Source organism: Artibeus jamaicensis, unplaced genomic scaffold (genome assembly GCF_021234435.1).
Source record: "Artibeus jamaicensis isolate MK-2021 breed Jamaican fruit bat unplaced genomic scaffold, CSHL_Jam_final scaffold_537, whole genome shotgun sequence".
Classification (NCBI taxonomy): Eukaryota; Metazoa; Chordata; class Mammalia; order Chiroptera; family Phyllostomidae; genus Artibeus; species Artibeus jamaicensis.
Window position 1 is genome coordinate 44733144 of NW_026522047.1, and position 27389 is coordinate 44760532.

General features: G+C 51.0%; 2 protein-coding genes and 1 non-coding gene across 3 annotated transcripts; all 3 read left to right on the forward strand.

Annotated features, from left to right (window-relative positions):
- Nucleotides 1-449: 449 nt before the first annotated feature.
- On the forward strand, nt 450-8154 carry MRPL4 (mitochondrial ribosomal protein L4). Its single transcript, XM_037129139.2, has 9 exons — nt 450-585; nt 670-736; nt 823-973; nt 3794-3845; nt 4804-4921; nt 5871-5977; nt 6089-6198; nt 6280-6356; nt 7319-8154. Exons 1-9 carry the CDS (start codon nt 529-531, stop codon nt 7462-7464), a joined length of 885 nt encoding a protein of 294 aa, XP_036985034.2. The 5' UTR covers nt 450-528; the 3' UTR covers nt 7465-8154.
- Nucleotides 8155-12425: 4271 nt separating this feature from the next.
- On the forward strand, nt 12426-12532 carry LOC119037093 (U6 spliceosomal RNA). Its single transcript, XR_005080152.2, has one exon. It is a non-coding gene; the product is annotated as a U6 spliceosomal RNA (small nuclear RNA).
- A 4347-nt stretch (nt 12533-16879) lies between these two features.
- On the forward strand, nt 16880-27174 carry ICAM1 (intercellular adhesion molecule 1). The gene is made up of 7 exons (XM_037129120.2): nt 16880-17104; nt 19004-19264; nt 24105-24410; nt 24772-25059; nt 25139-25393; nt 25566-25814; nt 25908-27174. The coding sequence occupies exons 1-7, from the start codon at nt 17047-17049 to the stop codon at nt 26072-26074; spliced, it is 1584 nt and encodes a 527-aa protein (XP_036985015.2). The 5' UTR covers nt 16880-17046; the 3' UTR covers nt 26075-27174.
- The last annotated feature ends 215 nt before the right edge of the window (nt 27175-27389 follow it).

The window sequence follows — 27389 nt, forward strand, 5'->3', positions numbered from 1 at the left end:
AAGGGGGAGACACAGACCTAATCTGAGGTGACTGGGGAAGACACAACCCTGTCCTGGGGGATCTAAGCGGATAGGCACTGTCCGGCAGGCTCGATCCTGAGGGCTTTGGGTAGGAGATAAGGGACTGAACCATGAAAACAAACAAAACCCGGGTGGTGGATAGAGAAAAACCACCTCCGAGAGTCTAGGACGCTAAATGGGGCAGGGCCTGGGTGGCCCGCTTCTTTGGGGGCGTGACCCAAGAGGATAAAGTTTACGGAATGGGTGGGGCTCCTTGCTGTGTGGTCGCATTCCCAGGGGTCGTAGAGCGACGTCAAATCCAGGATTGAAGACTGGGGTCTGGGGTTTAGTCTTGAAGTGGCGGTGGGGGCACGTGGGCCAGGCCGGCGAGGCGTTCCTACTCCAGCGGGTCTGCTTTCGACGCCGAATCTGAGCCAAGTAGGCGGTGTCGCGCGCGTGACGTATTCGCTAGGCGCCGTGCGAGGCCGGAGGGAGTCCGCACCCCTCAGCCTGCGGATCTTCTCCGCAATGCTGCAGCTAGTTCGGATCAGGGCGCGGGCCTGCCTTCTGTCCCCAGGCTGCCGGGTGAGGCCAGTGTTGGGGGCGGGATAGGAGAACAAAGGTTGCAGGGTCCGGAAGTCGTCTCTCACCCTCGCCCACCATTTACAGGGCCTGAACTCAGTGGCGGAAGAGGCAGTGCAGTTGCGAGAGAAGCCAGAGCTTGTGGCGAGCGCGGGTGAAGTTGACCGGGTAGCTCCAGCAGGGGTGGCTCCGGGGAGCTTTAACCCTTGTTCCTCACCCTTGACTTCCCAACTGCTTCAGGTCTCCAGGTACCCGTGCTGCGCAAGTGCGAGCTCCCGATACCCGCACACCGGCGTCCGGTGCAGGCCTGGATTGAGTCCCTGCGAGGCTACGAGCAGGAGCGCGTGGGTCTGGCCGAACTGCACCCCGACGTTTTCTCCACGACGCCCAGGTGAACGAGAGAGGAAATGGTGAACTGGGTGGCAATGGGACGATGAACGCGGGTTTAGGAATCAGGTTTTTCTGGGCTTGAGCCTCATTTTGACACCCTGTCGAAAGGGGATGTTTTTCCCTGCTGCAGAATGATGATGTTGAGAGCTGAGAGGTAACATCCTCTAGGCGATTAGGGACGCAGAACTCTGGAGCCTGTAGGGGTTAAGGACGCAGAGCCGCTTTCAAATCCTGCCTTCCCCGTTGTGCTTTAGTGTCTACATTCTGTCAAACATGAAGAGGTTGCTGCGATGATAAAATGAGCTAATTTTGGCACATAATAAGTTCTGTAGAAATGTTGATTATCGTAGCTGTTAATGGTTTTTGCAAGGATTTAGACATTGTGATTGGTTTTACTGGTCACAAACAATGTTTAAATCCTCACTGTGTGATCAGCACAGCCTATTTATATTTTAGTTAACTAGATCTCATAACCCTAGGAAGGGGTTCTGTTACCCTTATTTTGTAGGTAAGGAGACAGCACAAACAGGTTTAAAAAATTGTCCAAAGTCATACAGCTTGTAAGCTTTAGAGCCGGGGTCTCAACCTGATGTGGGCCAACTGCCAGGTATGCATGATTGCTTGCCCAGGTGTACGATGCCTCTCCATGTGCATGGTGTATGGCACGTAATAAGTGCTAGTAATTCGTTACTCTTACTGTTATTCGCCTGGTCTGCCCCTGCCTGTACAGAGTCCTAGACTAGTAGAGGGTGACCAAAAAAAAAATTAAAAATAACATATTTTGTTTATTCTGTAAATGTTTATGAAGCACCTACTATGTGTCAGATTCCATTCTAGGTGCAGTGAATGAACACTGATGTTGCTTACAGTCTAGAGCAGGGCCAGATTTTTTTTTTTTTCTGTAAAAGGCCAGATAGTAAATATTTTGGGATTTGCAGACTTTGACATCTCCATGGCAACTACTGATATCTGCCAATGCAGTACAAAAGCAGCTGTAGGTGATACATAGACAAATGAGCATGGCTGTGTTCCAGTAAAACATATTTATGAAAAGAGGCAGCAGGCCAGATGTGGCCTACTAGCCATAGTTTTCCAACCCCTGACAGACTAGTGCCCTGGCTGCCGTGTCCAGTGTAGCCACACAACATGTGATTTAATTTTTTCTGGTAGCCACAGTTTTAAAAACAATAGGAAGAAATGAGTGAGATTGCTGGGGTCCAGCTTCGGTAGGGTTCAGGGTCCCCAGAGGATGGACAGCGCAGGAGACGAATGATGAGTCAGGTACCCGATTGGATGCCAGAAACTAGCCAGCCTCTGTGGGTCTGACCGAACTCTCAGAGTTTGATTTAGGCTTTATTTTTATAGAGATTGTTACATAACATTAAAGGACCAGGTGCATGGCGTGATCAGTTAAGCAGGAAAAAACAATACAGAGGTAACCAGGAAAAGTAGAATTTCCATAGTTTTAGTTATGTTAAACAAAAGTTGTTTTGACCAGGAGAGCCATTAATCAGACGATTTGAAATAGCTCTATGTACAAAGTTTGAATGTTTTATTGTTTATTAAAGGTCTTAGAATTTGACATGGGGCAAAAAGGTACACTAGACCGAGCAGAGGTTAAGAAATTCATTATAAGTAGCCCTGGCTGGTGTAGCTCAGTGGATTGAGCACTGGCCTGTGAACCAGAGTGTCGAGGTTCGATTCCCAGTCAGGGCACATGCCTGGGTTGCAGGCCAGTTCCCAGCAGGGGACGCATGAGAGGCAACCATACATTGATATTTCTCTCCCTCTCTCCTTCCCTTCTCCTCTAAAGGTAAATAAATAAAATATTTTTTAAAAAAAGAAATTCATTATAAGGCCTTTGTGATGTCTAACTCAGTTATCTATCTTTCTGTCTAAAATGTTTCTTTATGTAATATGGACTCTGACTCCTTGCTAATTGTTTCTACGTGCTTAGTGTGTAATAGCTAACCAGCTTCTCCTGTTTCTTTGCCTGTCTACTTCTAATTAATATATATCCCTGTCCAAGGTAGAGGAGGGGTGTTACTCCATCAACTTTTAGACATTCAGGGGCTACTCATTAGGGGGGACTTTGTTCTCTGGCCAAAAAAATTATTTTGTATAACTTCACTGGAATTGTGTGGATCATTGGACCTGAAATGCAGGTGTCTAAAAATCCCACCACCTATTAATCACAAAGACAAACACGCAAGGGAGAGATAGACAGGAAGTCCAGCCACAGTGTCCTCTGCTGTGCAGATGCATCTCATCCGTCCCGACTGCGTCAAGGGACGGCTGCTGGTCGGCTCCCGACATGAGATTGATTTCAGTCGTATGTTTTTTTTAAACTGATATAGCTAAAATGTCATTTCAGCATGTGTCACTGGCCATATTTTAGGTGTTTGGTAGCCACACATGTGGTCATTGTCTACCGTATGAATACAGGGCTAAAGAGTCAAACCAGTTTGTAAAGAAGGTGGCATTAGGTAAACTACTGGTAGGAAGGTGCCAGGGGGCCCCTCTGGGAGATAATGTTTAGGCTAAGACCTATATGCTGACAAGGAACCAGCCAGAGAAAGAGTATTTCAGACAGAGGAAACTGCAAGTGCTGGAGGCCAGACTCTTTCACAGAATGGAATGGAGGGGGGGGCGGGTGAAAATGGTGAGACCTGGGGTAAAAAAAACCAAAACAAACAAAAAACCCGGTGTATCTCACAGCCCTGGAGGTGGAAGGGAGGAGCCTGGGTTTTCATCTAGTAGGGTGGGGACTGTGGGGGGGTTTCAAGTGGAGGCAGACCTTCTGTGTATTCTTCTTCGACAGGCTGGATATCCTGCATCAGGTCGCCATCTGGCAGAAGAACTTCAAAAGAATTGTAAGTGTTCAGAGTGGGGTATTGTGAGTGCCCTGAGTGGGATGAGGTGGGCAAAGGAACCCTTGTAAGTGTGTTTTCTCTCTCAGGCACATCTTCTGTGACCTAACCATTCACTGATGGGTCATTTGCCAGGCATTTTCTGAACACACACCATGCTGGGCATTGTGCTAGTGGATGAGACAGGAGAGATCTCTGCCCTCACGAAGTTCACAGTCTAATTGGAGAGGTGAACATGAATCAAGTAGTCATACCTCTAAATGTATAGCTAGGGGAGTCGTTCCCCAGAAAGGGGTATTTAACCTCAGAGGTGCATAAGAGTAACTAGGTAAAGAAGATAGTGGGGTTGGGGTGGAGGTGGTGGGAACAGCACATGCAAAGGGCCTGTGGCAGGGACTAAAAACAGCACAATGTGGCCTAGAGGTCAGCAGGAGCAATGGTGAGGACCTTGGAATTTATGCCAAGATCATTGAAGAATCCATAATCAATCAGAATCTGTTTACCTTCCATCTGCCCACCTCAAAAGCCTAGAGAGTTCTCCCCTTGTTGCCCACACCCTCCCTGGCTCCCTAGGATTCAATTCATCAGCCTGGCATTGAAAGTCCCTCGTGATTCCTCATCCTGCACCTCTCCCTCATTCTCTCTAGCCATGACTTTCCTCAGGTTCCACCTTCCTTTCAGTTGTAGCCGCAGTGAAATCATTAAAAAATACTGAACAGCTACTGTGTGCCACACAGCAGAGCCCCTGTCTTTCTGAGGCCGATGTTCTGGAGTGGCGGAGGGAACTCCTGATTTCTTTATCCTTCCCTCAGTTCTCTGTGCTTGTCCCAATGGAACCCCCATCTCTGTGCCTCCAGTCTGGCTCCCCAGTGGCAAGCCCATAGGCCGAGTCACCCCTATAATCCTGGACTTGGTGCCTTTTGGCTGAGATGACATCTGCCTCATAAACCTGCCCCCACAGAGCTACGCCAAGACCAAGACTAGAGCTGAGGTGCGGGGTGGTGGCCGGAAGCCCTGGCCACAGAAGGGCAGTGGGCGTGCGAGGCATGGCAGCATTCGCTCACCAATCTGGAGAGGAGGTAAGCTGGCAGGGTGGGGAGGAGGCTCCGGGCTAACTCAGGGTCTAGGTGTTTCTTTACACACATCTGCCATGATGTCTTGTTGGTCTCATTCCCTCCCTCTCATCAGCCCACCTGGGGCGGGGCTGGAGGACTCAGATCCACACACCTCACTGCCCACATGCAGGCAGAGATCTGAGATCATCTGCTTTTCCCCATACCCCTGCCCCACCCTCTGCTGGCACTGGCCTTAGCCTCTCATCAGACTGTGACCACAACCCCTTTTGGCCCCACCTCCCATTTCACCTCTCGTGGCCCACACTTCACATGGCACTCAGAGGGATCTTCCCAGCCCTGCCACCTCCTGCGGCCTTTGTATATACATGAGCTTTTTACTCTGGCATTCCAGGCACTGGTGGCTGTGGACCCCATTCTGCCCAGATGGCACTGACTTAGAGTCATCTCCCACTAGCCTGGCCAACTTGCTCATCCTTTGGATATGTTTGAGCCACACCTTCTCCAGGAAGCCCTGCCTGACCTCCTTCAGATTCCTGCTCCCCGACCCCCACAGGTCCTATGCTACCATGCCCAGCCCCGATTCCCTCTGCGATCAAGCCTGTGTATGAACATGAATGGTGCGGGGGCACAGTCCTTCAGTCCTGTTCCCTGCTGCACTCCCAGGGCCACACTCTACTAGTAGAGGGTGGATGCACAGGGAGACAGCCCTCACTCAGGGCTTGATGGCTGAAGAAACAGAGGACCAGGGAGGTGAAGTCACCTGTCTCAGGTGATACCCAATCAGGCCTCCCCTCTCCATTCCAACCAGAGGCCCTGCCCTCTTTGCTGGAGTTGAGCCTGGCTGCTGGCAGCCTCTTCACCCTCACCCCCATACCTCCTGTTGGGGCTAATAGTTGACCACCAAGTCCAGCTGGGCCCTCACCCAGCTGTTTACCTGCCTCTGTCCCCATAGGAGGTGTTGCACACGGCCCCCGGGGCCCCACAAGCTACTACTACATGCTGCCCATGAAGGTGCGGGTGCAGGGCCTCAAGGTGGCGCTGACTGTCAAGCTGGCCCAGGTACAGCCCCGATTGCACTGGGAGCCACTAGGGTCCTGGGGGTGTGGGCTGAGGGCTGGGGAGCACAGAGGGCTCTGGTGGCTCTGGACACCTATCCTTTCCTCCCACCAGGACAACCTGCACATCGTGGACTCCCTGGAGCTCCCAACCGCAGACCCTCAGTACCTGAAGGAGCTGGCCTGCTACCGCCGCTGGGGGGATTCTGTGCTCCTGGTGGACCTGTGAGGATGCGGTGCAGAGTGGGGTGGGGGAGGGGCTGAGCTCCATCCTGCGCAGGGCTCACCCCCTAGCCTCTGTTTCAGAGCACATGAGGACATGCCTCAGAACATGGTGACAGCCGCATTGGGGCTTAAGACCTTCAACCTGGTTCCAGCTGTGGGTGAGTAAAGGGCACCAGTCCACCCTCAGGACTCCAGGGAGTACACAGGTCAGTTCACATCCTGTATCTGCCTCTTAATCACTGAGTGGCCTTCAACAGTGACCACCCTAGCTGACCCTCAGCTGGCCCAAACAGCACATCGGGAGAATGTTGTTTTCCTTAAATGTTCTGATATCACATTTGTCCAAGCTCAGGTCACAGTGCTGGGAGTGGAGTGAATGCAAGGGCCACTGATTGTCCTACCCTGGCTCCTCACTCAGAGAGATGGAGAGACAGGAGCAGGCGTGGCCTGAGCACATCACACCCATCACCAAGCTGACTGACTGCAGAGCTCTCTGCCAATCGCATGTCCTGCTGCCCCCAGGTGGCTGTACAAGAGAGTCTCATAGGCATCTTGGCTTCTCCTTCCTTCCAGTGGCTTAGGCCCACCCCACACTGTCACCCTCCACTCTGGTCAGTCAGCTCACCCAGTTGGCTCTGTCTTTAAACATATCCAGAGTCCCATCACCTCTTACCACCCTGGACCAGCCCCCTGCCTATATCAGCACAGCCCCCTCTGCCCTCATCCTGGGACAGTTGTCCCGCAGCTGCCAGAGGGTGCCTCTGTGAGCTCCCGAGTCCGTGCACATCCCTCTGTTGCCCACAGCCCTCCGTGGCTCCCACTGCACTCAGGAAGGACCAAGTGCTACCCGAGACCCACCAGGTCCTGCATGACCTGGCTTGTCCCATTCTTGCCAGAGTTGAGCACATGGGAGGCTGTCAGTCAGAAGTTGATGGGTTGGACCCTTGCTCAGGGTTTCCCAGCAGTAGGCTGCTGAGCCAGGTTTTTACCCCAGGCTGTGGGGCTCTCAACCCCGTGCCAGACCATGGTGTCTCTCTAAGGGGGAATGCTCCTGGGAAGATAAATAGGGGCTCCAGGTGCGGGGTATAGACCCACCTTGACTGCACCTCCTGCCCCCCAGGCTTGAACGTGCACAGCATGCTGAAGCACCAAACGCTGGTCCTGACCCTGCAGACTGTCGCCTTCCTGGAGAAGAAGCTGCTCTGGCACGACTCACGCTACACGCCCCTCTACCCCTTCCGCCTGCCCTACTGTGACTTCCCCTGAGCTCCCACCCTGTGCCCCAGGGCCCACCAGCTGCCTTCCTTTCTACACCATTCTTTATACCAGACACCTGCTCTGAGCCAGGCCAAAACCCTGGCCAGTTTTGCACCCACCCTGAAAGAGCAGCAATGCCCAGACTCCCAGTAGGAAGCTGAGGCCATGAAGAGTGGCTGGGCTGGCCAGGCATCCGAACTGGGAAGAGCCTGATCAAGTTCCTACCCAATTCTCTTCTCTGTTTTTAAGATAAACTTTACTTTTTAATTACAGAGGAGAAACAGCAGCTCATTGCCATGTTGTGAAGAATTCCATCTAGCAGTTCGGGCTCTCCCCGGTGCTGGGCACCGCTGGTAGCTCTCTCCTCAAGGGTCAATTTCAGTGCTATTTACAGAAGTGACCCAGAATCAAATTCCCTAGGGTGACTCAGCCTCTGGGAACTCACAGAGGAGCAGGAGCACTGCCCTTCCCTAGAAGCTGCTCCTGGCACCTCCTGGCACCTCCTGGCTCCCGGGCACTGTCCTGTGCTTGCTTTCCTGGCAGAGTCTGTAGACCCATTTGTTAGGGCCCTTCAGTTTGATGCGCAGGCTTGATTCCACAATTAAGTGCCATATGCAAACCTGAGCTTCCCAAGCACAGACTCAGAATCAGTGTAGTTAGTAAACGAGAGAATAAACACATTTTTTTAAAAACATCAAACCGGTATGCTAATTTTTGAGTCTGCTGATGTCACTTGTCCCCAAGTTAATTTTTTAAAGATTTTATTTATTTTTAGAGAGAGGGAGAGAAACATCAATGTGTGGTTGCCTCTCGTGCATCCCCTGCTGGGAACTGGCCTGCAACCCAGACACATACCCTGACTAGGAATTGAACCAGTGACCCTTTGGTTCACAGGCCTGTGCTCAATCCACTGAGCTACAACAGCCAGGGCCAAGTTAATTTTTTTAATAGTCATAAAACAGACTGTGAAATAATGTGGCCGGTGTCTCTGAAGTCAGCCAGAACGGTCATCTGCATGTGTGAGCCTGGCCAGGCAGCCACAGTGACCACCCATCAGCTGGGCTGTCCCTCACCAAAGACATCTCTGGAATGCCTCTCTTGGGAGTGACTTCAGAGCTTGAAACACATTCTTTGAAAATCCTCATTAGACATAAAATTTGAGCCATGAAGCCCTGGCTGGTGTAACTCAGTAGATTGAGCACGGGCCTGCGAACCAAAAGATCGTGGTTTGATTCCCCGTCAGGGCACATGCCTAGGTTGCAGGCCAGTTGCCAGCAGGGGATGCCACCTGAAGCAACCATACATTGATATTTCTCTCCTTCTCTCCCTCCCTTCCCTTCTAAAGATAAATAAATTTTTAAAAAAATTTGACCCTTAAACCAGATTTGACTAAGTTAAAAAATCACTTGGACCCGGTGGTAAGGGGCAAAGGCCTGAGGAGGCAAATGGTGTGTGGGCTTTAGCCAAACCCGCCTGCCTTTCCCTGTGCTTCTGGTCGGCCCTGTGGGCATCGAGGCCCAGAGCGAGACCCAGCTGTCGTCCTAGCACCTAGCCTAGTCTGTTCAGCTGCAGGTCTTAGGGCCCAGTTGTTGACATCACAGCCACCAGGAAACGGTAAAACCAACCCCTGCTCAACAGATTTTCAAGAAATGGGCCGGAAACTTATCCTATACTGGAATCCTTCAGCCAGATCAGAATGGGAAAAGGCATCAGAAAAAAAGATCTGACACCTAGAACATGCTTTTCAATCACTGGGGTTCGGGGGGAGTGAGTGCTCAAGCTGCCATAACAGTACCACGGGTTGGGAGGGGCCAACGACAAATGTATCAGCTCATAATTCTAGAGGCCAGAAGTCCAAGATCAACTCATGTTGGAGAATCTGTCCCATACCGTGCCCCTAGCTTCTGGTAATTTGCTGGCAACCTTTGGTGTCCCTTGGCTCATAGATGTATCACTCCCATCTCTGCCTTCATCTTCAAATGGGATCCCCATGTGTATGTGTCTGTCCAAGTTTATCCTTTTTATAAGAACACCAGTCATGTTGGTTAGGGCACCCTAATGACCCCATCTTGACTTGATCATCTTCAAAGACCCTATTTCCAAGCAAGGTCACATTTATAGGTACTGGGGAGTTAAGAGTTTCTTCTTCCTATCTTCCTCCCTTCTTTTCTCCCTTCCGTCCTTCCTCTTTTGCAGGGAGGAGAAAGAACTGAACCCATGCAGCATGTAAGGGGAGAGATGGAGCTGTGAGAACTGTGGAAGCTGGCACATGTGGCTTCATCATATGCTCTCTTTGCTGTTGCCCATAGTTGAAAATCTCTATAATTAAAAAATCCCTTAAAAAAAGAAAGATGGGTGAAAACATCTTTTTCAGGAGGAGCTATTGCTACCTATAAGTCCCCGTCCCACCCTCTTGGGATAGAGGCTAACCCAGAGCACAGGGAGGGAGAGGACTTCACAGGTTTAGAAAAATGTCCTTTGTTAAGGCCACCAGGACTCAGGCTAGGAAAGCTGTGATCTGACCCCCAGGAAACCCAGAGGGCAAGAGGCAGGCAGTTCTGATGGTGGAACCAGAGGGTCTGCATATTGATGCTCAGTCGACCTGGAGACCCCCTGGGAGGGGCAGGATGATAGGACCAGATCCCAGGGCCTAGAGAAGGAGCCCCAACCCAGGTCAAAGATGCCTGAACCCAGCGAAGAGGGAAAAGCTCCCAGTGATGTGTATTACTAGGCCCACCAAATCCACCAGGGGGTGCCACTTTAACACAGCTGCGTCATGGGGCAAACCCATAGCAAAGGAGAAACTTGTCTTTTCCTCTCTCCCTTCCTCTCTGTATCTGGGCAGGAGGGACTTGAAGGCTGGTGAAAGGGGTCAAGGCAAGCAGAAAGAAGGTCAAGGCAAAGGGACCAAACCCTTCTTTCCCACTGAGGTTGCCAGTCTGAAGACCCCTAACCCAAGGCTCCCATCAGACACCAAGTCAAGTTTAGAAATTGGAATGTAATGATAACCTGGGCCTGAGTCCTAGGCAGAATTCTCAGCCAGGGTAGGGCAAGATTCCTCTAAAGAACAAAACAATGGAGGGAAAAGCAAGGTTGTTCTGACACCCAAACTTCATGAATTCTTGCTTTACACCCTAGGGCCACTAGGGGAGCTGTATGCCAGTATGAATAAGATCTGTGGGAACTCAGAGGAGGAAACATGTATTTCTGCCTCGAAGTGTAAGGTGGAATTTTCAGAACTGAGTCCTAAGGAAACACAGTAAGCATTACCATCTGTTCTTACTCTGCACATGGCTATGCCAAACACTGCACATGAATTGTCTTTCTGAAATCTCACATCCGCCCTTTGAGGTATGTGTTATCATCCCAATTCTACAGCTGAGGCCACTAAGGCACAACCAAGGAAAGTGCTTGCTCAAGGTTACAACTGTGGCAGGCACTCTCAGCACTCTGGCCACATCCCCTTCACATTTGCTGTCACAGGGAAACCCCAGCTTCCTGTGCTGCAGGACCATGCTGGGCTTGTCCACTGGGAAAGTCAGAAAGACCAGGGAACCACAGTGAGATACCACTTCCCACCCATTAGGGTGGCAATATTAACAATAATAAAACATAAAATAAGTATTGGCAGGGGTATGGGAAAATGGGGTAGGGGTATGGGAACTCTTGAACCCTTGTCAGTTGCTGGTGGGAATGTAAAATGGTACAGCCACTGTGGCAAAGAGTCTGGCAGTCCCTCAAAAAGTTAAACGTGGAATTACCATGTGACCCAAAATTTCACTTCCAGGTATATACCCAAAGAACTGAAAACACGTTCACACAAAAACTTGTACATGAGTACTAAGTGCAGCACGATTCACGATACCCAAAAGGTGAAAACAACCCAAATTTCTACTGACCGATGAATGGATGAACAAAATGTGATGTCTACATGCAATTGAGTACCATTCAACTATAAACAGGAATGAGGTATACCAGAAGAATTGAAAACATAGACTCCAGGAAAGGCTTGTATGCTGATGATCATGGGAGTATTATTCACAATTAGCCAAAGGTGGAAAGAGCCTAAACATCCATCTAGAGATGAATGGATATACAGATGATATACTGAATGTACATCCTCGCAATGGAATATTATTCACCCCAGAAAAGGAAAGAAAGACTGGTGCGTGCTATGACGTGGACGAATCTTTATGGTAAATATTCTGAACATCATGCTGCGTGAAAGTCAGACACAAAAGGCCACATGTTGCCATGGCTGGTGTGGCTCACTCGATAGAGCATCCTCCCACAGAGTGAGACTTGCCTCTTCCTGGTCAGGGCACATGTATGGGTCATGAGCTGGTCCCCGGTTGGGGTGTGTGCAAGGGGCAACTCATCAATGTTTCTCTCACACATCGATGTTTCCCTCTCTCCTTTTTCCTATCTCTAAAAGTAAATAAAAAATATGTTTCTATCACATCAGAATCTCCTTTTTTCCATTTTATTTATTTATTTAAAGATTTTATTTATTTACCTTTAGAGGGGAAGGGAAGGAGAGAGAGAAAGAAATATCAATGTGTGGTTGCCTCCCATGTGTCCCCCACTGGGAACTGGCCTGCAACCCAGGCATGTGCCCTGACTGGGAATCGAACCTCAATCCCTTAGTTTGCAGGCTGGTGCTCAATCAACTGAGCTACACCAGCCAGGGCATAAGAATCTCTGATTTTTTAAAAAGATTTTGTTTTTATTCTTAGAGAGAGGGGAAGGAAGGGAGAAAGGGAGGGACAGAAAAATCAATGTGCAAGAGAACTATCAATTGATTGCCTTTCTAATGTCCCCCACTGGGGACCTGGCCTGCAACCCAGGCATGTGCCCTGACTGGGAATCAAACCAGTCACCTTTAGGTTCTTAGGCCAGCACTCAATCCACTGAGCCATACCAGCCAGGGCAAATGAATAAAAAAAAATTTTTTTTAAAGATCTTATACTGTGCTCACTTCGGCAGCATGTATACTAAAATTGGAACGATACAGAGAAGATTAGCGCAGCTCCTGCGCAAGGATGACACGCAAATTCGCGAAGCATTCCATATTTTTTTTTAAAAAAGGGAAAAAAAGATCTTATACTGTTTAAGTGCATTTATATGAAATGACCAGAATATGTAAATCCATAGGGAAAGAAAGTACATTAGTGGTTTCCAGGGGCTGGGAGAGGAGGGACAGGGAGGTCCTAGGTTTCTTTTGGTGGCAATAAAAATATTCTGGAATTAAATAGTGGTGACAGTTGTATAAGATAGTGAATGTATTTTAAAAACCCTTAAAAGGTAAAAATGTGAATTTCATGTTACACGAACTTATTTCTCTCTCAGTTTCACATAAATATGAAATTTCCACTATGGAAAGCAGTGTGAATGTTGCTTGAAAAATTAAAAACAGAACTACCATATGATCCAGCAATTCTACTTTTTGTGTATTTATCTGAGGGAAACAACATCAGTACCTGGAAAAGATATCTGCATCGTTACAGTAGCCGAGACGTGGCTGAGCGCCCAGGGATGGACGGATGGATAGAAAAACATGTGGTTCACCCCCTGGCTGATGTAACTCAGTGGACTGAGCACGGGCCTGTGAAACAAAAGATCACGGTTTGATTCCCCGTCGGGGCACACGTCTGAGTTACAGGACAGTTCCCAGCAGGGGATGCACCAGAAGCAACCATGCATTGATATTTCCCTCCTTCTCTCCTTCCCTTCCCTTCTAAAGATAAATAAATTAAATTAAAAAAATAAAACATGTGGTTCGCATACACACAATGGGATGCTATTCAGCCATGAAAAAAGGAGGAGCTCTTGCTGTTTATGACAACATGGATGGGCCTTAAAGAAATCATGCTAAGTGAAGTAAAGTCAGACAAAGATAAACACTGCACAATCCCACTCGTATGTGGACTCTTTAAAAAAACTTATGAAGACAGAGTGAAGACTGGTGGTTGCTAGAGATGGGGGTGAGAGGGTGGTGAAAGAGGTCTAAAGGTATAAACTTCCAGTTATATGATAAATAAATGCTAGGGGTATAATGCACAACATGGTGACTTAAAAATTACATATGTGAAGTACTGGGGAGTTGACATTTCTGGAGCAGCCTTTACCCAATGAGGCACAAGATTGGTGGAGTCTACCCATCACCTAAAGTTCCCCAGTGAGAGGAACTCCAGGTGCCCCCAAAGGGGAAATCCCCTGGTGCTCACCTTTGCTGTCTCCCTTCCCTGGTTCCCCATGCCCCAGGTGTTGCCTGGGGTCACCTCTCAGACCACCTGCATGCCACCCTTATGAGTGAAATGCTCTGGGAACCTTCTGTAAAAGTGGTGGAAAGGGAATTCTAGGCTGGAGGAACAACATACACAGAATGCTTGAAGACAAGAGAAGTTAATTTATTCCACAGGGTGGGTTCCCTGCCTTTGTGGAATTCACAGAAATGGAGGTCACAGGCAATTAAGTAAATCAAAGAATCTTAGCAAGTGAACGAGGTTCCATAATGAACACATAGGACAATGAACAGAAGCAAAGAGGGTGTGGCCCAGGGTGTAGGGGCAGGTTATGTCAGGGATGAGAAGAGAGCCTTCCAGGCTGAGGAAACAGCAAGGTGGCCATGCCAGAGCTCAGAGTGAGGGGAGAGCAAGCATAAAGCCATGGAGTTAAGCATACATACTTCTGCCCTTGGCTAATTCTTGGTCTGCCTGAGACTGCCCAACACCCCGGAGGAAGCCCTGCCTTTCCTGGAGACTACAGAAAAGGGCTGGGTACTATGTGCTTCCCTTTTCCATGAAAGAGAGAGAGAGAGAGAGAGAGAGAGAGAGAGAAACGAAAAAGCCCTAATCGATGTGCCTCAGTGGGTTCGGCATTGCCCTGCAAACTGAAGGGTCACCTGTTTGATTCCAGGTCAGGGCACAGGCCTGGGTTGTGGGTCAGTCCCTAGTTGGGGGTGCATGTGAGAGGCAACTGATCAATGTTTCTCTCTCACATCAATGTTTTTCTCCCTCCCTCCCTCCCTCCCCCTGTGTCTGAGAAAAAAATAAAATCCTTAAAAAAATAATATTCAAAAGGAAATATGCAAAGGGAGTGTAAGATGGGGAGGTACATTCTCCTTCTGCCAGCCTGCCCCTCATTACCACCTCGTCCGCACTCAGGAGATGGCCCTCCATCCTCCCTGAGTCTCAGAGAACGACCCCAAAGACTCATCCTTGACTCTGCTCTGCCCCATGTTCTAGCAAGTCCAGTTGGCTCTGCCACCAGAACACATGCCAAATTCTGCCACTTCTCTAACGCCACTGTCCAGTCTGGGCACCGTCATTACTTGCCTGAACTAGAGCAGTCACCTCCTCTCCTGTCCGTCTTCCACCTTGTCCTCCCACCCCCTGACTGGAGCTCGGCAGTCTCAGGAGGGTGCCCGTAAATACCTGGATCAGGGCTGGCCTGCCTCCCATCTGCTCAGAACCCGCCCTGGTCCCTACCTCACTGACGGGAAAAGCCAAAGTCCCTCACCTCCCCAAGCAGACAAGCAGCGACATGCTCTACCCAACCCGTCCCTGCCCTCCTCTCCCCCAAGTCCCCTCCTTCCTCCCTGCTCCTCAGCCATGCTGGCCTTCTGACTTCCTTAAGGCAGTTCCTACAGTGTCCCCTCCCTGATATTGTCACCCTCTTAATATTGTCACCGTTCCCTCTTCACCTCCCGGTGGTTTTTGCTCAAATGTTACCTTAGTCTTTCCCAGAATACTTAAAAGTGCATTAATCCTCCTATTTCGTCTCCCCTCCCCGCTATATTTTTGCTCCTTAGCACTAATAACAAGCTAACAATTCATCTATTTTACTTTATCTCCTGTCTATTGTCCCCGCTAAGACCATCTCAGCACGATGGCAAAAATTTTTGTCTGTCTTGAACACTGTGCAGTGGTGTGAAGAGAGAACCACAGTTTTCTGGCTGCAGTGGGTACCTAGGCTGCGCAGTGGAACTATTGCCCCAGTACTTTGATTCAAGGCCAAGGGTCTCGGTGATGTGAACCGTAATAAAAATCCGCCGGAAAATCACACCCCGTGTAGGATTTTCCCAGAGCCTCGGAGGGGCAAGGACATCCCCAGTTCCTACTCTGCACCTCTGCCCAGGCCATTCTAGGGCAGGATTTAGCACCCTCCACGTGCCTCCACCCCGCCCCAGGAAGAAAGATCCCCGTGGAAATTCCTCGGGAACCATCGGGGCCGGGGGAGGGGCAGGTTTCTGGACGACCAGTGATTCGCAGCCCCATCCCCGGGAGGAAGGGCGGGGGCTTCCCCGGGCCCTCTCCCTTCCCCTTCTGCTCGTTGAACCCCTGGCCCCTCGGAGGTCTCCATGGCGATGCAGCGTGCGCCCCACAACAGGAAGGCTTGGGTGGCGCGACTTGGCGCCCTGGGAGACCCCAGAGTCTGCAGCCTTCCCGGGGCGGATGACGAGTCCCGCGGTCGCGCGCAGGGGCTGTGACTTCGGGGATGCAGGACGTGGGGGCGGCCTGTAGACCCGGCGGACACGCCCCCATCGCCCTAATGGAAGCAGCCCGGATAAAGCTCGGCACACATTTAATGCTAGCGTCTGGGGTTCGAATTTCGGAGTTCAAGTTTTGGCGTTCGAGTTTCGAGAGCCGCGAGTGCAGGCAGGCATTTGAACGTCTTCATCTCCCTGTCCCACTTCGGAGCCTAGGCGCTGCCTCAGTTTCCCTTAGAAAGGCAAGGCCTCCAGCGCCTACCCGGGGAGGCGGGACCTCTGGGTGCGCTGCCTCCGTTCCCCCGCGGAGCCTGGGAACGGCAGCGGGAGCGCCGCGTGCTGGCACCGCGAGGCTTCCTTCCCCTTTTTGGAAGCAGCAAAGACGCCCCCGCGGCCACCACCGAAAGGGGAAGCGAGGCTTCTGGAGTTGGGGCGCCCATGGGGGGGGATGCGGACCTCGGGATGTGACGACGCCCGCATGTGACGCGGACGGCGCCTGGAGGTGTCTGGGCCTGCTCCGGCTCTTCTCGGGAAATCTGCGTTCCCGCCGGGTCGGAACACGCCCCTTCGGGGAGGGACACACTTGATGGAAGTTGCCCGTGAGGATTCCCGGGCCCCCACATCAGCGAGGGATCAACCACTTCACTCAAGAGGCCCGCCTCAGTTTACCCCTCTCTGGAATGGGCACAGTAACAGTCCCTCATGTTCTAGGCTAGTTGTCAGCTCACCGTACACGCAGAGTGAAAATTAACCCGGCCCGAAAACCAGACCCCCGGCGTCTGGGGCAGCCCCCGAATGGCTGCCAGCACGGTGGCCTCATTGCTTCAGTTCGGAAATTCCGGCGCCCCCGGGGCCGGCGGCCCGCGACCAGCTAGGGGGCCGCGGCGCAGGGGCGAGGCGTCACCGGCCCGGAAATGCCGAGCCCTGGTTCGGCAGGGGAAGGCGCGAGGTTTCCGGGAAGACCGCACCGCCCCTCGCCCCGCGATGGACCGCTCTATAAAAGGACCCGTCCGCAGTCCTGGCGCCCAGTCGGCGCCAGCGAACCGACCTGCTCGCCTCCACGTTGCTAGTTTCTCCCTGCCGAGGTCGCTACGGCTCCCATGGCCATCGGATCTCTGCTGCGGGTGCTCCTGGCCCTGCTCGGGGCTCTGCTCCCAGGTGAGTCGAGGATGGGGGATGTCGTCGGGCCAGCGCCCTGGGCGCCGCAGCGGGCTGGGGACCAGGTTATTTGTATTTAGGTAGCTGTGTAGGGGAAGTTCAAGCTAGAGCCACCCATTGAAAGTCCACCGCCAGACCCCGGGTGGCTCAGTTGGTTAGAGCTTCTTCCAGATACCCGAAGGTCGCAGGTCCCATCCCAGATCAGGGCACACACAAGAATCAATCTGTGGAACAACAAATGATGTTTCTCTCTCGATCTCTCCCTCTCCCTCGCCCCTCTCCTTTCCCCCTGGCCCCTCTCCCTCTCTGTCATCAATAAGTAAAAATAAAATAAAATAATAAAAAATAATAAGAGCCCTGGCTGGTGTGGCTCAGTGGATTGAGTGCTGGCCAAAGGGTTGCTTGTTTGATTCCCAATCAGGCCACAGGGAACATGCATGGGCTGCAGGCCAGGTCCCCAGTTGGGGATGCATGAGAGGCAGCCACACATTGGTGTTTGTCTCCCTCTCTTTCTCCCTCCCTTCCACTCTCTTAAAAAAAAAATTAAAAACATAAAAAAAAAAAAGCCAGCCTGTCATGGGTTTGACTCTCAGCTGTAAAATGGAGGAGATAAAGTAATCGTGGCCACCTTGCCTTGGTTGTGTCCTGACCCAACACAGCACCAGAAGGCAGTCAGGTGGTATGAGTGTGGTTACTCTCGGAGCAGGCTGGGGACCCCCACACCCGAAGCACATTTTGTTTCTCCTTTACTGCCCTTGGGGAAGTCCAGACCTGCTTCTGCTCAGGGGAATTCCAGGCCTGACTTGCCCAAGGACCAGAGGCTGAGAAGTGAGATTCCCCAGCGGCCCTCCACCGACTCCAGCCAGGAGGGAGGAGAGGAGAGGGACAGAGAGTCTCAGAGGTGGTCAGGGCTGGGGAGCAGGAGAGTGGAAGATGAAGACCATGATTACCAGTTCTGCAAAACGTTCTCATGCAGACTGCCGTCAGATTCTACCACTTTCTGGCTGGGTAACTTCCCCTCTTCAGGCCTCACTATTTCCCTCTGTGAAATGACACTGATCCCAGGACCACCCTCAGAGAACTGTTTTCACATCCCTCCCCGCTAGATAAAGTGGGCCCAAAGCTGAGGGCAGGTATCTTTGGGAATAGGGTAGGACAAAAGGGCTCAGACAGGACAGACGTTTTTCAGCTTTGGAGGCACCAAGGTCTAAAGGAGCTAACATAATCCCTTGCCTTACCTGCAGCTTCTTGCTCCTTGCCCTGCCTCAGGGGTTACTTTCATTATCAGGTTTGGGGGAACTCTACTCACCCGCCTTACAGCCAAAGAGGAGAGACCACTTGTCAAAGGGAGTGAGGAACCAGCCTGATCAGAACTCCTCTATCCCCTCAGGACTGGTTCCCCCACCTGACCTTGTGGGAGTGAGGACACTGATGCCAACGTTCCTCCTCTGCTGAAATCCTCCCATGGCTCCCCATCGCCCTCAGTGTGAAAAACACATCCTTGGCAAGGCTCACTATGTACCGCCTGTGTGATCTCCCTGACCTCATTTCCCCTAGCTCTTCCCCTTGCTGACTTGGCTCCAGCTACCCTGCCCCAGGACCTTTGCACTTGGAACTCATTGCCCTTGTCTCTGGATGGCCCTTCTTGTTATTCATATCTGCTCACACATCACCCTGTCACCAAGTCACTGTCTACTCTACCACCCAGTTTTGTTTTTGTCAGTTTTGCTTAGCATCAGTTATTAATTATCTTGTTTGCTCAGGAATTTTTCTCTCTCCCACACTAACAGCAGAGTTTTATCTTGTTCAAGGCTATGTCCCAGCACAGGCTGGGTACCCAGGAATGTTGTTGACCCCAATTCTTAATGCCTTAAGCTCCTCTTCACACTTCTGTTCCAGGGGCTGGAAGTGCCAACACATCAGTGCAACCCCAGGAAGCCATCATACCCCAAGGAGGCTCCATGAACGTGACCTGCCTTGCCACCTGTGATCAAAATGCCACTTTGGGTCTGGAGACTCCGTTGACTAAGAGAGTAGTGAACAGGGGGAACAACTGGGTGACCTATGAACTTAGTGGCATACAAGACGACAGCTCTCCAATATGCTTCTCCAACTGTGGTGCCGAGCAGACCGGAGCTTCAGTATCCCTTACTGTGTACTGTGAGTTGCTGGGCCTGGGGCTGAATGGGGCATGTTGGCTGGGGCACGTGGGGCCAGGGTGAGTGTCACTGAAGGTCTGGTGGGCATATCCTCAGAAAGCTTCCTTGTTGTTTAAAACCCCTCCTTGAACTTCCTTGGGTGCAGTTAGAGTATCAACAAGGATTCAGCACATTAGAGAGTACTGGCTCTTTAGGCCTCTGACAAGGCCCTAGATCTGACTTAAAAAAAAAAAAAAGAAGATGCAAATTAAAAACTAGCTCTGAAGTGGCTTTTTTCACATATTGACCACAATGATAAGAGCTATGCTGTCAAGACTGCAGGGCAGCAGGCTGTCCTGGGACCTTGCTGACAGTGTGGGAGCATAAAGAAGCACGACTTCAGACAGGGAAGGGGGCCTCAGTTCTGCAAACAATACAGGGGTGTGTCCTTTGACACAGATCCTGGGAATTGGGCTTACATGTCTCCCCCCACAACGGAACTGAGGGTGGGATGGGATGATTCACTGCTGCATTATTTGATTCTTTTAAAGATTTTATTTATTTATTTTTAGAGAGAGGAAAACATCAATGTGTGATTGCCTCTCACACGCCCCCTGCTGGGGACCTGGCCTGCAACCCAGGCATGTGCCCTGACTGGGAATCAGACTGGTGATGACCCTTTGGCTCAAAGGCTGGCTCTCAATCCACTGAGCCACACCAGTCAGGGCTCACTGCTGTGTTATGTGAAAGGACAAAAGTTTGCAAGCCACTCAAACGTTGGGGTCTGGCAGATAAACTGTGGTTTGACTAAACAATGGAATAGTATGCAACAGTGCACAAGAATGAGGAAGCTCCTTGTGTCCCCAAAGAGAATGTGCTCTAAGGATCTAAACGGGTCAAGTTCAAAAGAAGTAAGTTATGCCCAGAATGAGAGGCATGCCACCCTGGGCACTAGGGAGTGGCTGGAGTGGGGTGAAGGAGGCTGTATTCACTGAAAGAAATGACTATATTAGTCGGGGGCGGGAGGCTCTAGGAAAGGGTAGAAGGTGAGTTTTTTCTGCTTGTGCCTTTTTTTGTTTTGTTTTTTTAACCTTTGGGCATTTTGAACTGTGGGAATGAGTTGCTATGACTGTAGGCAATAAATAAAATTCAAATCAGAACAAAACAAAAAGAAAGGAAGGAAAGATGGACACTGGCCAAGTGGCTTTAGGACTAGACGGCCTCGGGTTATAGTCCCAACATGATTCTTACTGATTGGGTGACTCTGGGGGACATGGCTTCTTGATTCCACATGAGACCTCCTGGGATGGATATAATGACACAGTGAGGCATGAAGGACATTCCATCTTTTTTTTTTTTTTTTTAAGATTTTACTTATTTATCTTTAGAGGGGAAGGGAAGGAGAGAGGGAGAGAACATCAATGTATGGTTGCTTCTCATGGGTCCCTTGCTGGGAACTGGTCTGCAACCCAGGCATGTGCCCTGACTGGGAATCGAACTGCGATCCTCTGGGTCGCAGGCCCACTGAGGCTCAATCCACTGAGCCACACCGACCAGCACATTCCATCTTCATGGTGTCAGGGCAAGGAAGCCTTTGGGCAAATATTAGCTTTGCTTCTGATTTGGAGCATGTTTGAGCAGATGCTGGCCAGGGAAGGGAAGTCCCCAAACATCCCAGTGGCCTCTGAAAACCCCAGGGAAACTTCCTGGAAGGCCCATGCCCAGCCCGGCCTGACAGTGGAAAGCCCTGCACTTCAGGTGTGAGTCCTGGCTCTACCACTTTCTCTCTCTGTGACTCTGGGCACTGGACTTTGCCTTGGTTTCCACCTCTGTGAAATGGAGCAGGCAGCTGGCACACAGTGGCAGGGGTGTCGTCTAGGAGACACTCTGGCTTGGTCCTGTGCCGCGGTCCAGCCGCAGCGGGTCAGGGGGTCCCACAGGTGAGGGCAAGGCGTCGGCGCTGGGTAACAGACGACAACACGCCTCAAAGGACAGTGAAGCTCTGTTCCGTTTATTGCAAGTACAAGCAGGTTTTTATAATTTTCATTTCAGGTAGTGATTAATATTTGCAGTATAACATGATCATTTAAGCAGAAAAAATCAATACAAAGGTAATCAGTAAAAGTACAAAAGTTCCCATAGATTTAGTTAAAAATTATTTTAACTGGGAGAGCCATTAATCAGACAGTTAAAAATATCTTATTGTATATTAAAGTTTCTCAGAATTTGGTATAGGGCATAAGGATACGCTAGACTGAGTAGAGAAAATAGGAGATTTATTATAAGGCCCTTGTGATGTCTAACTTAGCTATCTACTTTTTTTTTTGCTTAAAATGTTTTTTCTGTGTACCATAAATTCTGACTCCCTAGTGACTGTTCAGTTTGTAATAACTAACTAGCTTTTGTTATTACTTTGCCTGTCTAGTTGATATATATTCCTATTTAAGGTAAAGGAGGAGCTGTTCCTATGTTGCAGGGGGCTTTCAAGGGTACTTCTTTTAAGTTTCTCTAGGAGTTCTTTTTATAGACATGTTTTGTACTTTGATTCCTTCTAAGAAAGTAGTGAGATCATCTCCTGATTTCCTAGAGTATTCTATCTTATCTTGGGTGTTTTTCTAATGATTGTTATTGATTAAGCTTGAATTCTCAGATTGCTCTGATTGTTTCCTTGTGCCTATATTCCCTGACGTTCTAGTATGATATTATTATTCCGTTCATTGAGCCGGGAAAGGTCCAGGCACACTATCTGAATCACTGCCAGGGTATTCATAATGATTAAAGCAAAAAAGGTCATGATCTCCAAAGCAAGCACAATCACAATAGGTATTGCAAGGCCTTCCATGCCACGTCCACCAGGTTGGAAACTGCTTCCTTGAAGTCTTACACCCCCCTCTCAGGACCTTGTCACGGAGAGAGGGATCCAACAGTGGACGCGGCAGTGGACGTGGCAGTCCTGCCCTACCCTCCGCATAAAGCTGAGGGATGTCCCTGGGTGGCTAAGCTTTCTCTGGAAAGGTTCGAGTGGTAATCCCTACAGGAGGTGACCGGTAACTGGGCGTTGAAGAGTGCAGAGGAGTCGGCAGGCAGGCATTCTGGGCAGAGAGAACAGCATGGGTGGAAGTTTGGAGTGAGGAAACATGCTAATCTGTAGTTGGGAGGGCAGGAGGGGCTGGACGTCAACAGACCAGTGAGGCTGGAGCTGAGGCCAGCAGGTCCTCAAATGCCAGCCTGAGGAGTTGGGACCTTCTCCTCAGGGTGATAGGGAGCCACACTTCAAAGGTGCGTGAGCAGGTCAGGGATCTAGATAGCAGGACGCTGGACTTATGGGAAGCCAGGGAACAGTTGGACAGGGGCCCGGCCCAGGCCACATTTCTTGTGGGTAGTGGCTGTGTACAGGAAGGGAAGCACAGACAAATATTTGAAGGGCAGAGTGACCAGGACTTGGCAAGAGACAGAGGTGAGGGGTCAAGGAGAAGTACAGGCAAGACAGACCTCTTCCTTCAGTCTGGCTTTTAGGGCGAAGAGCTGGGCTTGGAGGTGTGGGGGCTGAGGTTCAAGGGAGCCTCTAGCTCTGCAAGTTGGGGTTTGCAGCAGATGATTAAATGTCAGAGCTGGATGTCTGAGTTTTCTCAGCCTTTTTTTTTTTTTTTTTGAAGCTTTGAGGTGTGCATGCAGTTCAGTGAATTTTAGTGTTTAGAGTTGTACAACCATCACCACTATCTAATTTTGGAGCATTTTCATTACCGTAAAAGGAAACCTTATGTCCATTTACATTCACTCTCTTAACCTCTTAAATGGATTAATTCCATTTAATACCTACCTCCAATAGCTCCACTTTACAGCTCAGGAAACTGAGGCTCAGTATCTGCAGCCCTGAGGGCTGGAACTATTCCAGAGGCAAAGTCCTTTATCCACAGCCCATAGCAAAGAAGCAGAAAAACTAGGAACCAAAACCAAGCCCCTGACATTTTAACAGCAATGCCAAGTGACATTTCAGGGCCTCTTGAGAAGGGAATAGTGACCCAGAGCCCTCAAGATGCCTTCCTGGGGAGCCAGGGAGCGAGGGAGGGTGGGGCTCAGTGCTAAGTCCCAGCTCACCAGGGCTCTACTGTAAAATCTCACTGGCTCAGAATTTTCTTACCTGATTCAGACTAGATACCAGCCTGACCTGGGAAGACTGAGCCCGCAGGCTGTGTTTTCAGGGGCCGCTCAGAGTTGCATTGTGAGTGTCCATTGGTTTCTAACACTTCAGGGGATCGCACAGCACGGTCAGGAACTCCTTTCTCTTAAAAGCAAACTCCTGACAGACCTCAAATCAGTGTGTGTGGTGTAATCTCATTCTTTCTATGAATACAGAGTGCCTACTGTGTGCCAGCAGCACAATGGGGACTAGGTAGACAAAGGTCCCTGCCTCCTGGACTGACATTCCACAGGGGAAATCGAGGAGAAACAAGCTCACTGAGTAGATGACCTTGTATGTCAGAGGGTGAGGCGTGCTATAGAAAAAAATGAAGCCAAGATAGGAGAGGGGGGAGCAGGGGTCTTTCTAAAACAATCCGCAGTGGACTGGGCAGCTGAAATTTACTGTGTGCAGTTCCACTGGACTCCTGGTGATAGGCTCTGAGTTTCTTTTCCACTTTCCACTCTTTGATGCTACAGTAAATAAAGAAGTGTTTTGCCCCTTCGCAACCACTTGGGGACTACTCGCCGGTTTCCCCTGAAGTTCTTAACATTCCTGTACGGCTTAGGTGGTTTGGGGTATGTTTGTGGGGGGAGAGTGGTAAGGCTGCACTGGCCCAGCGCCCCCTGCTGGTGGGTGTCTTGCCCAGCACACAGGACACTCCCTCCTTCCCTCTCCCCAGGGTTCCCAGAACATGTGGAGCTCGCACCCCTGCTCCAGTGGCAGCCTGTGGGTGAAAACTTCACCCTACGCTGCAAGGTGAAGGGAGGTGCACCCCGGAGCAACCTCTCCGTGGTGCTGCTCCGAGGGCAGGAGGTGCTGGACCGGTGGCCTGTGGAGGGACATCCCGCTGAGGTCACCACCACAGTGCTGGCACGCAGAGAGGACCATGGCGCCAATTTCTCTTGCCGTACAGAACTGGACCTTCGGACCCAAAGCCTGGGACTGTTCCAGAACACCTCAGCTACCAGGCAGCTCCAAACCTTCGGTGAGGCATTGGGAAGTCTGCAAGGGGACAGGTTCAGGTGGTGTTCCTGCTTGGGATGTGGAGTTTGGGGGAAGGAGGGGCTCCTGGCTCTAAGGGTACTGAGAAGGGAGCGGCCTACATTGCAAACGCTTCTGGGAAGACCATGTTCTTGGCCACTGGGGTGGGGTGTTGGGAATGGGGTGCCTGGGCCACAGGATCTTCTGAGAAGGTTGTGACCCAGGGTAAGGGATGTCAAGTGTCCCGGGTCAGAGATGACCAAGGTCACAGAGTCTCCTAAGAAGAGGAGTTCCAGGTATTGGGATGAAAATGCTATAGAAAAGGGCTTCAGTCCCCTCTGTTCACACCCCTCCTCCCTGATCAGTTCTGCCAGAGATTGGCCTACGCCTTGCCACTCCCCGAATCATGGAAGTGGGTACACAGTCGCTTGTGAACTGCACCCTGGATGGGCTGTTCCCGGCCTCAGAGGCCCAGGTCTACTTGACACTGAAGGACCGGAGGCTGGAACCCACAGTCAAGTACAGCAGTGACTCCCTCTGTGCCACTGCCTTGGTCAGGGTGAATGCAGGGGAGGAAGGCATCCAGCAGCTAAGGTGTACGGTGACGCTGGCAAACCAGAATCGGAGGACTATCGAGAATGTGACCATCTATAGTAAGTAGAGACCAGGGTGGGGCTTCTGAGGGGTGGAGCCAGGACTAGGGGTGGAGCTCACTGTGTGCCTATCCTATAGGCTTCCCAGCTCCCAACCTGACCCTGAGCCAGTCGGAGGTCCCAGAGGGGACTATGGTGACAGTGGAATGCAAAGCCCATCCTGGAGCCGTGGTGACGCTGAATGGGGCCCTAGCCGGGCCTCTAGGCTCAAGTGCCCAGTTCACACTGAATGCCAGTGAGGAGGACCACGGGCGTAACTTCTTGTGCTCTGCTGTCCTGGAGGTGAACGGGATGAAGCTGTACAAGAACAAGACCCAGAAGCTCCTTGTCCAGTGTGAGTGGGGCTGCGGGGAAATAACCTCTAACCACCAAGGCCCAGCCCCTAGACTTCATAAGCTCCTCCAGGGCCTACCGCACCTGCACCCTGGGTTCCCTACCTAAGTCCTCCAGTCCTGCGTGGTGAGGGGTATTCTGGTCCCTGACCCCTGTCCCTCATCTTGCTCCAGATGGCCCTCGACTATTCGAAAGTGATTGCCCGAGAAACTGGACTTTTCAGGAAGGCTCCCAGCAGACCCTGAAGTGCCAGGCCAGGGGGAACCCCACCCCCCAGGTGAAATGTCACCGGACAAAGGATAAGGCTTTGCTGCCCATTGGGGTCCTGAGGACTGTCATGAGGAATATTTCGGGCACCTACAACTGTCAGGCCAGCGGCTATCATGGTGTGGTCACCCGTGAAGTGTTTGTGAGCGTGAACTGTAAGTGTTCCAGTGTTCGGGGCAGGGCTGGGCTAGGCAGGGCAGGGGCAGTGAACCCAGCTCAGTCCTCACCTCCTATTGTTCTCCCTACAGACCAGGACCAGAATAACACAGTTGTCATCATTCTGGTGGCAGCTGCTGTCCTCTTGGCCACTGTGGTCACAGCCGCTTACTTCTATAACCGCCAGCGGAAAATCCGGGAATACAAGCTACAGAAGGCCCAGGAAGCCTGTAACATAAAGCTGAACACACCCCCCTGAGCCTGCCCCTGGACAGGTGCCACCACCCGTGGCAGTGGGGCTACACTGAACAGTGGTAGGCATTTGCCATTCGCTGTCCCCACCTTCCTGGGATGCTGGAGCACAGGACAGAGGCCTCAGCCAGGGGACAGACAGCACTGAGGGTCGTGGCACCTGCACACTCAGGACTCACATTGGACTTGTAGTCACAGGACTGAGCCACGACTCCAGGGCAAGGCTAGGGGCACACCTGTCAGTGGTGTCAAAGGCTGACCAGGCCCGAGAGGTGTGGTGGAGACATGTACCTTCAACATGGGGACACCCATCGGGAAAGCACTGAAATTCCCCCTGCTGCATGAACTAAGGCCCTAAAGTTCTGAGAGAGAAGTGGCCCTGCCCAGGCATGGGCAGCATTGAAACACAAATTCTTACACCTTCCTCTGACGGAGGCCCCCTCTGGCAGTGCTGCCTACTGACGGGCTCCAGCTCTGGATGATGATATATTTATTCGTTTGTTCTTTTTCCAGATATTTATTAGTACCTTTTATGTGGGGTGGAATGGTAAACAAGACAAACAGAAGTTCCTGCCTTCAGGAAACTCTCGGTCTAATCTCATTCGGGGTCGTCAGGGGCAGTTTTATTGCCTATGCACTGCACAAGAGAGCCTTGTAAAAAGATCAAGTTGGGTGGAATCTCCTACTCCATGGGCCAAACTGCTTTCCCCCAGAAGGGGACTAGCAAATCGACAAGGTTTAGCTGGTGACAAGCCCAGGGACAACCCACAGGGCTCTTAATCCCCAGCTCTGGTGCTAACCTCTCCACCCATACGCATCTCTGTGAGTGCTCACACTCAGTGGCATGCCTCAATGAGTGCCCACTCCCTGACAGCTGAACCATGGGGTCCCACCCTGGCCAGGGTAGCTCTCAGTTAATTAGAGCATCATCCTGATACGCCAAGGTTGTAGGTTTGGTCCCTGGTCAGGACACATAAGAGAATCAACCAGTGAATGCATAAATAAGTGGAATGACAAATTAATCTCCCTCTTTATACCCCTTCCTCTTTCTCTCTAAAATCAATAAAATTACAAATAAACCATAGGTTCTCATGAAAGTGTGCCCAACCCCTGTGCCTCCTGCTTTGTCCTTCTCGTTTCCATCTCAGTGGGACAATGTTAAGAACAGAACTCTGGCAGCTCCAAATCCCTGGAGGGTCCTGCAGGCAGTGGGGAGGACTGACTCCCATCTCAGGAAGCCTCTCCCATGTGCTAATGACTCTTTTTCATGCGGCCCAGCCTTGTGTGATTTGAGAGGAGGTGTCACTTTCAGTTGGAGCCCT